At 50.6% G+C, this 14,539-nt stretch overlaps 1 protein-coding gene across 4 annotated transcripts in view; it reads right to left on the reverse strand.

Moving 5' to 3' along the window:
- The window catches only part of LOC136579986 (dual specificity testis-specific protein kinase 1-like), a 53,948-nt gene that overhangs the window by 26,961 nt on the left and 12,448 nt on the right, over positions 1-14,539 (reverse strand). The window contains exon 1 of one of the 4 annotated variants that reach the window (XM_066580121.1): positions 9,720-9,987. The exons of the other annotated variants lie outside the window; for them this stretch is intronic. Coding sequence (XP_066436218.1) covers positions 9,720-9,972 — 253 coding nt within the window. The 5' untranslated portion in view covers positions 9,973-9,987. Of the gene's footprint in view, positions 1-9,719; positions 9,988-14,539 lie in introns of those variants that run through there. 4 annotated transcript variants of the gene reach the window in all.

The raw sequence follows: 14,539 nt of genomic DNA on the forward strand, positions 1-14,539 counted from the left end.
TATGTACAAGAATATAACTACTATAATACTGCCCCCTATGTACAAGAATATAACTACTATAATACTGCTCCCTATGTACAACAATATAACTACTATAATACTGCTCCTATGTACAAGAATATAACTACTATAATACTGCCCCCTATGTACAGGAATATAACTACTATAATACTGCCCCCTATGTACAAGAATATAACTACTATAATACTGCCCCCTATGTACAAGAATATAACTACTATAATACTGCCCCCTATGTACAAGAATATAACTACTATAATACTGCCCCCTATGTACAAGAATATAACTACTATAATACTGCTCCCTATGTACAACAATATAACTACTATAATACTGCTCCTATGTACAAGAATATAACTACTATAATACTGCCCCCTATGTACAGGAATATAACTACTATAATACTGCCCCCTATGTACAAGAATATAACTACTATAATACTGCCCCCTATGTACAAGAATATAACTACTATAATACTGCCCCCTATGTACAAGAATATAACTACTATAATACTGCCTCCTATGAACAAGAATATAACTACTGTAATACTGCCCCCTATGTACAAGAATATAACTACTATAATACTGCTCCTATGAACAAGAATATAACTACTATAATACCGCCCCCTATGTTCAAGAGTACGTCACAGTAGGAGAAATATAAAACAAAATCACTGAAAGCAGCCACTCACACAACCTCCTAATGGTCAGTAGTATAGTAGTTATATTCTTGTACATAGGGGGCAGTATTATAGTAGTTATATTCTTGTACTTAGATAGCATTATTATAGTAGTTATATTCTTGTACAAAGGGGGCAGTATTATAGTAGTTATATTCTTGTACTTAGATAGCATTATTATAGTAGTTATATTCTTGTACAAAGGGGGCAGTATTATAGTAGTTATATTCTTGTACATAGGGGGCGGTATTATAGTAGTTATATTCTTGTACATAGGGGGCAGTATTACAGTAGTTATATTCTTGTACATAGGGGGCAGTATTACAGTAGTTAAATTCTTGCACATAGGGGGCAGTATTACAGTAGTTATATTCTTGTACATAGGGGGCAGTATTATAGTAGTTATATTCTTGAACATGGGAGGCAGTATTATAGTAGTTATATTCTTGAACATGGGAGGCAGTATTATAGTAGTTATATTCTTGAACATGGGAGGCAGTATTATAGTAGTTATATTCTTGTACATAGGGGGCAGTATTATAGTAGTTATATTCTTGTACATAGGGGCAGTATTATAGTAGTTATATTCTTGTACATAGGAGCAGTATTATAGTAGTTATATTCTTGTACATAGGAGGTAGTATTATAGTAGTTATATTCTTGTACATAGGGGCAGTATTATAGTAGTTATATTCTTGTACATAGGGGGCAGTATTATAGTAGGTATATTCTTGTACATAGGGGCAGTATTATATTAGTTATATTCTTGTACATAGGGGGCAGTATTATAGTAGTTATATTCTTGTACATAGGGGGCAGTATTATAGTAGTTATATTCTTGTACATATGAGCAGTATTATAGTAGTTATATTCTTGTACATAGGAGGCAGTATTATAGTAGTTATATTCTTGTACATAGGGGGCAGTATTATAGTAGTTATATTCTTGTACATAGGGGGCAGTATTATAGTAGTTATATTCCTGTACATAGGAGGCAGTATTATAGTAGTTATATTCTTGTACATAGGGGCAGTATTATAGTAGTTATATTCTTGTACATAGGGGGCAGTATTATAGTAGTTATATTCCTGTACATAGGAGGCAGTATTATAATAGTTATATTCTTGTACATAGGGGCAGTATTATAGTAGTTATATTCTTGTACATAGGAGGCAGTATTATAGTAGTTATATTCTTGTACATAGGAGGCAGTATTATAGTAGTTATATTCTTGTACATAGGGGGCAGTATTATAGTAGTTATATTCTTGTACATAGGGGCAGTATTATAGTAGTTATATTCTTGTACATAGGGGGCAGTATTATAGTAGTTATATTCTTGTACATAGGAGGCAGTATTATAGTAGTTATATTCTTGTACATAGGGGGCAGTATTATAGTAGTTATATTCTTGTACATAGGAGGCAGTATTATAGTAGTTATATTCTTGTACATAGGGGGCAGTATTATAGTAGTTATATTCTTGTACATAGGGGCAGTATTATAGTAGTTATATTCTTGTACATAGGGGCAGTATTATAGTAGTTATATTCTTGTACATAGGGGGCAGTATTATAGTAGTTATATTCTTGTACATAGGGGCAGTATTATAGTAGTTATATTCTTGTACATAGGGGGCAGTATTATAGTAGTTATATTCTTGTACATAGGAGGCAGTATTATAGTAGTTATATTCTTGTACATAGGAGGCAGTATTATAGTAGTTATATTCTTGTACATAGGAGGCAGTATTATAGTAGTTATATTCTTGTACATAGGGGGCAGTATTATAGTAGTTATATTCTTGTACATAGGGGCAGTATTATAGTAGTTATATTCTTGTACATAGGAGGCAGTATTATAGTAGTTATATTCTTGTACATAGGGGCAGTATTATAGTAGTTATATTCTTGTACATAGGGGGCAGTATTATAGTAGTTATATTCTTGTACATAGGGGCAGTATTATAGTAGTTATATTCTTGTACATAGGAGGCAGTATTATAGTAGTTATATTCTTGTACATAGGAGGCAGTATTATAGTAGTTATATTCTTGTACATAGGAGGCAGTATTATAGTAGTTATATTCTTGTACATAGGAGGCAGTATTATAGTAGTTATATTCTTGTACATAGGGGGCAGTATTATAGTAGTTATATTCTTGTACATAGGAGGCAGTATTATAGTAGTTATATTCTTGTACATAGGGGGCAGTATTATAGTAGTTATATTCTTGTACATAGGAGGCAGTATTATAGTAGTTATATTCTTGTACATAGGGGGCAGTATTATAGTAGTTATATTCTTGTACATAGGGGGCAGTATTATAGTAGTTATATTCTTGTACATAGGAGGCAGTGTTACAGTAGTTATATTCTTGTACATAGGGGGCAGTATTATAGTAGTTATATTCTTGTACATAGGGGGCAGTATTATAGTAGTTATTTTCTTGTACATAGGGGCAGTATTATAGTAGTCATTTTTATTGTACATCTGCACTCGTACAACAAGTTTTACTCAGCAGGGGGTGACAGTGAGCACAGCAGGAGTATATCTGCACTCCACCCTGTGGCATTCTGGGATGTATACAGTTATTGCTCTCATGATGAGGCAGGATGGGTAACAGATTCTCTGTATGCTGGAAGTGATTTGACAGCTGAAAGTTCCAAAAATATTCTAAGAAATGTGAGAGATCAGAATCTGCCGTTTTCTAAGAAAAGAGCCGGAACAAAAAGTAATTGCAGTTAAATATATAAAAAAAAATTCCGCTCATCTATTAGTTGTTCGCCATTCGAGCTTCTAGACAGCTTGGTGAACCCCCCCCCCAGTGGGAGCGGTACTGGCAGCCATATTGTATCTGTGGTATCTCATCTCACCAGCTGCATGCAGACATCAATAAGAGCCTTGTTGCGCTGTAGTGGGCAGTGTGCTGGCATTCGCAGCCTCCTCTCGCTGTCTTGCTACCAGGGCGGCTGTGTCACAATGTCATTGTACAGAAGCGTGCCCCTCCCCCTCCCATTCAAATTTGCCCGCAGGCTAAAAACAAGACTCTCACAAAAGTTCAGCGACATCTGCAAAGCGTCACTGATCCCTTTACACAATTGGATGGCGCGTAATTCCTTTATCAGGGGCCGTGTTTTTGGCACTGACAGATCAGGGGCCCGGGCGATGCCAGGAAGCCATGCCAGCAAAAAGCACAATAGTACGGGAGAGGCAGAATCCGTGGCGACTACTAACAAACATGTTGTGTGTCAACAGAACCCCTCACAACGCGAGCCTCGTGGTAACGGAGCACGATAATCTGCGCAGCGCTGAGACGATCCGCGGCATCCGCTGATACCGGGCGCAGACGGATTCTTGAGGGCTTGCTGCACGGCCCGATAATCGGGCAAAATTCATTCGCCCAACCGTTCTTTTGCCGATCATTGGGCCGTAAAAAAGTAGATCACCTTAGCAGCGCTGTCAGCTCTGCTGCATCTTCTCCCCGTTACTGGTCTTTAGCATCTCTTCTGGCCGGGAATTAGAAAAATCCCCGCCTCCAGGAATCCCTGCCTCTGATTGGCTGAGGGCTGCGACTCAGGCAATCAGAGTCAGCGCTCGATGAACCAATCACAGCCATTCACTGAAGATGCAGCGGAGCTGACAGCGCTTCTTAGGTGATGGATGTTTCTTTTTTTCCTGCAGCTAGGGCTTATTTTAGGGCTTTGACAGTAGGATTTCCTACTGTCAAAGTTGCATCACCCTGCAGCAAAACACGGTGCAACCGAGAGGAAGGCTCCATAGGAAAACATGGACTACATAACCTCACAATTGGCGTGCTTATCGCGGGACCCGCGAGGTTTTTGACTCGCAATGTGGCATGCTACAAAACATCGCTAATGTGAAGGAACCCATAGGAGAGCGCGGGCTTCACGTATATGCGATTTGTAGCATTGTCACAACGCAAGGAAATCGCGCAACTGTCGCCCGTGTGAACGAGGCCTTACACTGAGGTTTTTTGTCCAGTATACCAGAGATGAGCAAGGAGATTAGCACTCATCTAACGGGTCTCTACATGGGCTGTCCAGGACTTTACTATTGATGGCCACAAGTGCCACAATTATGAGTTTCCCCCTTAGTGGCCCCAATAGTAAAAATGGTCTCAGGAGTAATAGTGACCCCCCCATAGTGGCTCTAGTATTAACAGTGACCTCCTTAAAGGCCCCAGTGGTAATTTTGACCCAGTTAGGGGCTCCAGTAGTAATGACGGCCCTCCTAGTAATAATACCGACCTCTCCCCCCATTGTGGCCCCAGTAGTAATACCGACCTCTCCCCGCCATTGTGGCTCCAGTAGTAATACTGCCCACCCACCCCATTCGTGGGCCCCTAGTAGTAATACCGCCCACCCACCCCATTCGTGGCCCCTAGTAGTAATACCGCCCACCCACCCCATTCGTGGCCCCTAGTAGTAATACCGCCCACCACCCCCCATCGTGGCCCCTAGTAGTAATACCGCCCACCACCCCCCCCATCGTGGCCCCAGTAGTAATACTGACCCCCCCATCGTGGCCCCAGTAGTAATACTGACCCCCCATCGTGGCCCCAGTAGTAATACTGACCCCCCCCATCGTGGCCCCAGTAGTAATACTGACCCCCCCCATCGTGGCCCCAGTAGTAATACTGACCCCCCCCCCCCATCGTGGCCCCAGTAGTAATACTGACCCCCCCCCCCCATCGTGGCCCCAGTAGTAATACTGACCCCCCCCCCATCGTGGCCCCAGTAGTAATACTGCCCCCCCCCCATCGTGGCCCCAGTAGTAATACTGCCCCCCCCCCATCGTGGCCCCAGTAGTAATACTGACCCCCCCCATCGTGGCCCCAGTAGTAATACTGACCCCCCCCATCGTGGCCCCAGTAGTAATACTGACCCCCCCCATCGTGGCCCCAGTAGTAATACTGACCCCCCCCATCGTGGCCCCAGTAGTAATACTGACCCCCCCCATCGTGGCCCCAGTAGTAATACTGACCCCCCCCATCGTGGCCCCAGTAGTAATACTGACCATCCCCCATCGTGGCCCCAGTAGTAATACTGACTCCAGTAGTAATACTGACCCCTCCCATCGTGGCCCCAGTAGTAATACCGACCCCCCCCAAGTTGTGGCCGCAGTAGTATTACCAATCACACACACCATAGCCCCAGTAGTAGTAGCGACCCCCCCCCCCCATTGTGGCCCCAGCAGTAACGGCGCCGCCATCGTGGCCCCAGCAGTAAGGCGCCGCCATCGTGGCCCCAGCAGTAACGGCGCCGCCATCGTGGCCCCAGCAGTAACGGCGCCGCCATCGTGGCCCCAGCAGTAACGGCGCCGCCATCGTGGCCCCAGCAGTAACGGCGCCGCCATCGTGGCCCCAGCAGTAACGGCGCCGCCATCGTGGCCCCAGCAGTAACGGCGCCGCCATCGTGGCCCCAGCAGTAACGGCGCCGCCATCGTGGCCCCAGCAGTAACGGCGCCGCCATCGTGGCCCCAGCAGTAACGGCGCCGCCATCGTGGCCCCAGCAGTAACGGCGCCGCCATCGTGGCCCCAGCAGTAACGGCGCCGCCATCGTGGCCCCAGCAGTAACGGCGCCGCCATCGTGGCCCCAGCAGTAACGGCGCCGCCATCGTGGCCCCAGCAGTAAAGGCGCCGCCATCGTGGCCCCAGCAGTAAAGGCGCCCCGCAGCGGACCTCCAACCAGGCAGCAATTCAGCAGAAGTATTTCACTAAGGAAGCTTCTACACGGAGCGATTATCGTTCGATTTCCTGCGAGAATCTGAATAAAATCAGTGTAAACGCTGCAGCAACTGAACGACAAGCGAGGAGCCGCTCCTTTCTGGATCGTCATTCAGTTAGGCCACATAGCAGCCTGCTGCTGTCACTGCGAGGTCCTGCAGCCTCCCGCCTGAGGTTCAGGGCGCCTGGTGGTACGGGCTCCTCGGGATAGATCATCAGTGGGTGAATGGTTGTACATTTGTGCCCTACGGATGGTGCAGGCTCAGTGTGGATCGTGGCATATAAATGGTTCAGAGGGGCGGAGCTCCCTAGCTGACATTATTGGCCCTCACACCAAAGAATCGTTGAGGGCCAATGGATTACTATGGCAACCGGACGCCAGGCGTCTAGCTAGGTCTGCCATGGCCTATTATCACTAGGATTACATAAATGTAAGAAAGAAAAAATTGCATAAACAGTAAAAGAAATCCCTTTAATTCCGCACTTTAACATTTGTTTAGAAGTTTTTTTCCGTGTTTGGTATCGCCGCACCGTAACGTCCCGTACAATATGGCTGCCAGCGAAGACAAGCGAGCGTTTTGCTTCCTACATTTTCACGTCTCTCAGACTATTAGTGGGCAAAGTCAGGTTTGGTGAAGCTCCGCCCAGCGGCGCACAATTCGTAAGTAGTAATGCGATTTTAAGGGAAAGGTTTTATGTTTAAGTGAAAGTAATCCAGCCGTTCTCAGAAATCCAGTGTAGAGCGAGCAGAGAATTAGTCGTCCTGCAGCCGACCGCGAGGAGATTCTGCGCAGATGTTTGCGATGTGATCCCTGCCGATTGTAATTATTACCGACCGAGAAACCGGATGACAAACCGCGGCGACGTTCCTTCTGCGAAAATATGTAAACTGTAACGGACGGCGACGGTTTCATGGAGTCTTCGGTGTTTAGTGATGAAGTCGTCTTCCACTTTCCAGACAACAAATGTCAGAATGTGGGGGAGGGGAACCCACCAGCATACGCGGAGCGTACGGGCGACTCCCCCGCCGTCAATGCTTTCTGTAATATAGCCTGCAGGAAGCATCCGGCCCCTTCTTCCTCCTTGAGGAAACCATCCCGGGAATTTCATACCAGGACGCTACAGATATGGCGTCTGCCGCAGCTGAACAGAAAATCCCACCAGGACCCTTCCCCCCCCCCCCCCCCCTCCATTGTCACAATGATGTCAGAAGTGAGCGGCGACCACCAAAGAGACGGATCGGACGTGCGGGGGATGGGGGGGTGTAGTGATGATAACGACCTTCCTTCTCATCCTCCACGTTCCCCGGACCTTACGCCTTGTGGTTAGAGTCTACATGCCCCCCACCGCACACCATGATCTGCGGTATCCCAGAAGGCATTGCATCCGTCCATTGTGATCCGCTCTAACATCTGACAGGAACGTGACTACGGGCTCCATGTGTGTCCGGTGACTAAGGGGGCGCACCGACACCGCTAGGGAAGAAGACGTTTTTGAGTTTCCGATTCCATTGAGGTTCTTAGATGGGAGTTCTGAGGGCTTCACATCGGGAAGGTCAATAGTAACCCTTAGTCGTTAGCCAATAGCCTTCTTGCTGATGGTTTCCAAGGAGCAGCTAAAGATTTTTCTGGGGATCGGCCAGTTGTACTCAGGTTACCGAAGAAAAAGGAACAAAGGTTCCATCAACAGCAAGTTGCTGACGGTTTCCGACACAATTAATTGTTCTGCATTAGACACAGCAAATAGAATTATGAAAATGGTAACCAAAAGTAGTGGGCAATGGAAGAAGAGAGGAAGATGGCGGGGCGGCTCCTACTGACCGTCTGCAGGACCCGGCCCATGTCTCGTACAGAGGTGACGGATCCCCCCGTCCTGCATCTTTTATGACGTAAGGAATGATCTCTATATAATAGTCCTTTGATGAGAGGGGATTGTGTCTTCTGGCTGCGGGCTCGGGACGATGGGAACCGGGTGGCGGCTTTATGTGCCGCGTTATCCAAGCCACAAGCCTTCCGCTGCGAGTGACAGATGGGGAAAGGACCGCCGCAAGCCTGGAAAGTGATGTTGCAGGTGAGGAAGAAGGACTGAGCTGATGGAACAGCGGCCAGAAGCTACGGCAACAAACCCCGCCATCACACTCCGCGGTATTGGCACCTAGTTTGAGGCGGATCCGCAGCCGACTGCGCCACTTCAACTGTAAGAGTGACATCTGCTGCAGATACACGTCACATGTGCCCCGTGGCGCTTATTTAAACACAGACTTGGTGTGGATCCATTCCTGAATCCACCGCGTATGAACATACCCCGAGGCCGCCTGCACACTGGCAAACTGGCACTGCGGAATCCAGAGTGAGCGCCCGCCTCCGCAGTAAATACCGCCCATATGCTATGGCAAAACGCGATTTCCTCTACACCAGCAAAAATGCTGCGATCTGTGCGGATTTCACACTGAAGTACATGGAAGACGTCCGATCCGCGGCCCTGCCGCAATAATCATTATGGAGGGGTCGCTAGATCCGTGCCATCGCCTAGAGGCGCTGTGGCATAATCTGTACTGTACCGGCTGGTAACGGGCAGGAACGCGGGGTCACTGGACGGGCGCCACGCTGCTCCCGGAAGAGACTGCATGAATGACATGCCATTGACCGCTCATTGGTCTCAGCGGTCACGCCAGTGCGGAACGGCACATGACCGCTGTCATCTCCTCGGAGTCGCTCTGGCAGATCTGCATCAGGGGGGCGACTAGAAGGACGCGCAGGTTTTTCGCTTCGGTTACTCCGCCATCTTTCCCGGTGAATTTTCTGTCCACTCTTATATCCTTTAAATCCATCCTGTCGAGCGCAGAAAATCCCTGCTGGCATCAAAGCTTTATGGTTATTAAAGAGTTAATAGGATTAGAGGCAAATCTCCGCTTCACTTCAGAACTTCGTCGCCACAATAAGCGGTCGTCTGTGGCTCCGGAACGTTCTTCACCTTTTTACGGATTCTTGGAGAAGTGGTGGCATTTATGAATGGAAATTTCCTGGAGGGACTAATGAGTGATAATTACAGAAGAGCCGCCGCACACCCGCAGGACCATAATGACTTGAGCGGATTAGTCAGCAGGCAGGGGCGGGCGGGCCTCACCAATCTACTCAAGACAAGCATGAGCGCCAGGTAACTGAGCCGAGAGAAACATGGCAGCCGTGACGCCAACCGCAACCAATCAGAAACAACATTCCCGATTCTGCCACAAGAAGCTGCATAAAGCCAGACAAATCGGCTGCAGCATCACCTGCAGGTGAAGTGTGGTATGACATGGCGCCATTCTGATAGCTGAAGTCCACCAGCACAGCTGTATGAGGCCCCTCAGAGGAACACGCCGGAACCTTCCAGAACCCCCAAACAGAACTCGAATAGGAATCCTGGATAATGGAGCTCTCCACGGAGCCGCAGCGTGACCTGCTTGTTGATATAAAAACACCTTGGGTGTGAGAGTGCTGCTCGCCGAGCGGAACGTGCGCCGCACGCGTCACGCCTTGTGTCATCAGACGAGGCACGAAGCACAGATAAGGGTCAGATAATGAGAGCAGCGAAGTCACATGTATTGTGACTAAAGAACCGCCAAGGGCACAGAGGAGGAGACGTATATACACCAGTCTATATGTACACATGCACGGCGGACTACAGGACCGGCTGCACCCTGAAAGTAACAGCTGAAGATATCTAACCACTGTAATACCAAACCCCAATGAGCAAGACTAGAAACTACTATAATACCGCCCCCCCCCCCCCGCTATGTGAAAGACTACAATTACTATAATACCGCCCCCCCCCATTATGCGCAAGACTACACATTACTATAATACTGCCCCCTATGTACAATAATATAACTGCTATAATACTGCCCATGTTGTGTTACTATTTACCCCCTCATATGCGGTACAGCAGGGCGGTTTTGGGTGGTAACCTTGTGGAAGCCAAAATGCCATCCTTACTGCTCGTCTCCCAGGTTTCTCAAACAATTCATGACAGATCAGCAAGAAGTTTTTGGCCAGAATTCCCGTTTTTGCAATTAATGATTTTTATATGACACTTTCCTGATTCCGGCCGCCCGCGGGGCTCGGCGTGATTTATGTCCTGTTCATATTAGTAGTAGAGAAGCGACACACCCAAACAATAAAAAGTGGCGGCGTCTGCAGAAATGACTGGGAAGGAAATGTAGAACTTCTTTTGTACTTCGGTTACATAGTGCTTTATACTCTAGTTACATCCAAAGCTGCATTCACAACTCTGCCGCTCTTGGCAAAAAATTGTTTTTTAGAGGTTCTTTGAGACCTTCCTGTTACTCATAAGAAACTCCAGAAAGGAAGGGGTTAAAATCTGGCAGATAAAATTTTTTCCATTAATAAATGAATCATCATCTGCAGCAGAAGCAGCGGAGTCTCGCAGTGATCAGCCAACCGCCCACCTCTCCTACAATGTGCAACATCAGACATGTGGGAAATAAGGCTGCCCGAGACCACCGCCATCCGCTGTTATCTGACGACACGTAACTGCGCCATCACTGTCCGTGAGACCCGCGTAGAGCAAACTACAGTGTCATCTATTACTGAGAGGCAGTCACAGCCCCCATACTGACAAGCAGCCCCTAAATCCTGTCTGAGAGGTAGTCTCAGCCCCGCCCCCATACTGCAGACAGCCAACCCCCTATATCCTGTCTGCAAGGTAGTCACAGCCCCGCCCCCATACTGCAGACAGCCCCGCCCCAATACTACTGACAACCAGCCCCTATATCCTGTCTGCAAGGTAGGCACAGCCCCACCCCCATACTGCAGACAGCCAACCCCCTATATCCTGTCTGCAAGGTAGGCACAGCCCCGCCCCCATACTGCAGACAGCCAGCCCCTATATCCTGTCTGAGAGGTACTCACAGCCCCGCCCCTAAACTGCTGAGAACCAGCCCCTATATCCTGTCTGAGAGGTAGTCAGAGCCCCGCCACTATACTGCTGAGAACCAAGCCCTATATTCTGTCTGTGAGGTAGTCACAGCCCTGCCCCCCATACAGCTGACAACCAGCCCCTATTTCCTGTCTGTGAGGTAGTCACAGCCCCGCCCCCATACTGCAGACAACCAGCCCCTACATCTTGTCTGAGGGGGAGTCCCAGCCCCGCCCCCATACTGCAGACAGCCAGCCCCTATTTCCTGTCTGAGGGGGAGTCCCAGCCCCGCCCCCATACTGCAGACAACCAGCCCCTACATCCTGTCTCCGAGGTAGTCACAGCCCCACCCCCATACTGCAGACAACCAGCCCCTACATCCTGTCTGAGAGGTACTCACAGCCTCGCCCCCATACTGCAGACAGCCAGCCCCTATATCCTGTCTGAGGGGGAGTCCCAGCCCCGCCCCCATACTGCAGACAGCCAGCCCCTACATCCTGTCTGAGGGGGAGTCCCAGCCCTGCCCCCATACTGCAGACAACCAGCCCCTACATCCTGTCTGTGAGGTACTCACAGCCCCGCCCCCATACTGCAGACAACCAGCTCCTACATCCTGTCTGAGGGGGAGTCCCAGCCCCGCCCCCATACTGCAGACAACCAGCCCCTACATCCTGTCTGTGAGGTACTCACAGCCCCGCCCCCATACTGCAGACAACCAGCTCCTACATCCTGTCTGAGGGGGAGTCCCAGCCCCGCCCCCATACTGCAGACAACCAGCCCCTACATCCTGTCTGAGGGGGGAGTCCCAGCCCCGCCCCCATACTGCAGACAACCAGCTCCTACATCCTGTCTGAGGGAGAGTCCCAGCCCCGCCCCCATACTGCAGACAACCAGCCCCTATATCCTGTCTGAGAGGTACTCACAGCCCCGCCCCTAAACTGCTGAGAACCAGCCCCTATATCCTGTCTGAGAGGTAGTCAGAGCCCCGCCACTATACTGCTGAGAACCAAGCCCTATATTCTGTCTGTGAGGTAGTCACGGCCCTGCCCCCCATACAGCTGACAACCAGCCCCTATTTCCTGTCTGTGAGGTAGTCACAGCCCCGCCCCCATACTGCAGACAACCAGCCCCTACATCCTGTCTGCGAGGTAGTCACAGCCCCGCCCCCATACTGCAGACAACCAGCCCCTATATCCTGTCTGTGAGGTAGTCACAGCCTCGCCCCCATACTGCAGACAGCCAGCCCCTACATCCTGTCTGAGGGGGAGTCCCAGCCCCGCCCCCATACTGCAGCCAGCCAGCCCCTACATCCTGTCTGAGGGGGAGTCCCAGCCCCGCCCCCATACTGCAGACAACCAGCCCCTACATCCTGTCTGCGAGGTAGTCACAGCCTCGCCCCCATACTGCAGCCAGCCCCTATATCCTGTCTGAGGGGGAGTCCCAGCCCCGCCCCCATACTGCAGACAGCCAGCCCCTACATCCTGTCTGAGGGGGAGTCCCAGCCCTGCCCCCATACTGCAGACAACCAGCCCCTACATCCTGTCTGAGGGGGAGTCCCAGCCCTGCCCCCATACTGCAGACAACCAGCCCCTACATCCTGTCTGAGGGGGAGTCCCAGCCCTGCCCCCATACTGCAGACAACCAGCCCCTACATCCTGTCTGAGGGGGAGTCCCAACCCCGCCCCCATACTGCAGACAACCAGCCCCTACATCCTGTCTGTGAGGTACTCACAGCCCCGCCCCCATACTGCAGACAACCAGCTCCTACATCCTGTCTGAGGGGGAGTCCCAGCCCCGCCCCCATACTGCAGACAACCAGCCCCTACATCCTGTCCGAGGGGGAGTCCCAGCCCCGCCCCCATACTGCAGACAACCAGCCCCTACATCCTGTCTGTGAGGTAGTCACAGCCCCGCCCCCATACTGCAGACAACCAGCCCATACATCCTCTCTGAGGGGGAGTCCCAGCCTCGCCCCCATACTGCAGACAGCCAGCCCCTACATCCTGTCTGTGAGGTAGTCACAGCCCCGCCCCCATACTGCAGACAGCCAGCCCCTACATCCTGTCTGTGAGGTAGTCACAGCCTCGCCCCCATACTGCAGCCAGCCAGCCCCTATATCCTGTCTGAGGGGGAGTCCCAGCCCCGCCCCCATACTGCAGACAACCAGCTCCTACATCCTGTCTGAGGGGGAGTACCAGCCTCGCCCCCATACTGCAGACAACCAGCTCCTACATCCTGTCTGAGGGGGGAGTCCCAGCCTCGCCCCCATACTGCACACAGCCAGCCCCTACATCCTGTCTGAGGCGGAGTCCCAGCCCCGCCCCCATACTGCAGACAACCAGCCCCTACATCCTGTCTCCGAGGTAGTCACAGCCCCACCCCCATACTGCAGACAACCAGCCCCTATATCCTGTCTGAGGGGGAGTCCCAGCCCCGCCCCCATACTGCAGACAGCCAGCCCCTATATCCTGTCTGTGAGGTAGTCACAGCCCCGCCCCCATACTGCAGACAACCAGCCCCTACATCCTGTCTGAGGGGGAGTCCCAGCCCCGCCCCCATACTGCAGACAACCAGCCCCTATATCCTGTCTGTGAGGTAGTCACAGCCCCACCCCCATACTGCAGACAACCAGCTCCTACATCCTGTCTGAGGGGGAGTCCCAGCCCCGCCCCCATACTGCAGACAACCAGCCCCTACATCCTGTCTGAGGGGGAGTCCCAGCCCCGCCCCCATACTGCAGACAACCAGCCCCTACATCCTGTCTGTGAGGTAGTCACAGCCCCGCCCCCATACTGCAGACAACCAGCCCATACATCCTCTCTGAGGGGGAGTCCCAGCCTCGCCCCCATACTGCAGACAGCCAGCCCCTACATCCTGTCTGTGAGGTAGTCACAGCCCCGCCCCCATACTGCAGACAGCCAGCCCCTACATCCTGTCTGTGAGGTAGTCACAGCCTCGCCCCCATACTGCAGCCAGCCAGCCCCTATATCCTGTCTGAGGGGGAGTCCCAGCCCCGCCCCCATACTGCAGACAACCAGCTCCTACATCCTGTCTGAGGGGGAGTACCAGCCTCACCCCCATACTGCAGACAACCAGCTCCTACATCCTGTCTGAGGGGGGAGTCCCAGCCTCGCCCCCATACTGCACACAGCCAGCCCCTACATCCTGTCTGAG

The sequence above is a fragment of the Eleutherodactylus coqui genome, chromosome 10 (genome assembly GCF_035609145.1).
Source record: "Eleutherodactylus coqui strain aEleCoq1 chromosome 10, aEleCoq1.hap1, whole genome shotgun sequence".
NCBI lineage: Eukaryota > Metazoa > Chordata > Amphibia > Anura > Eleutherodactylidae > Eleutherodactylus > Eleutherodactylus coqui.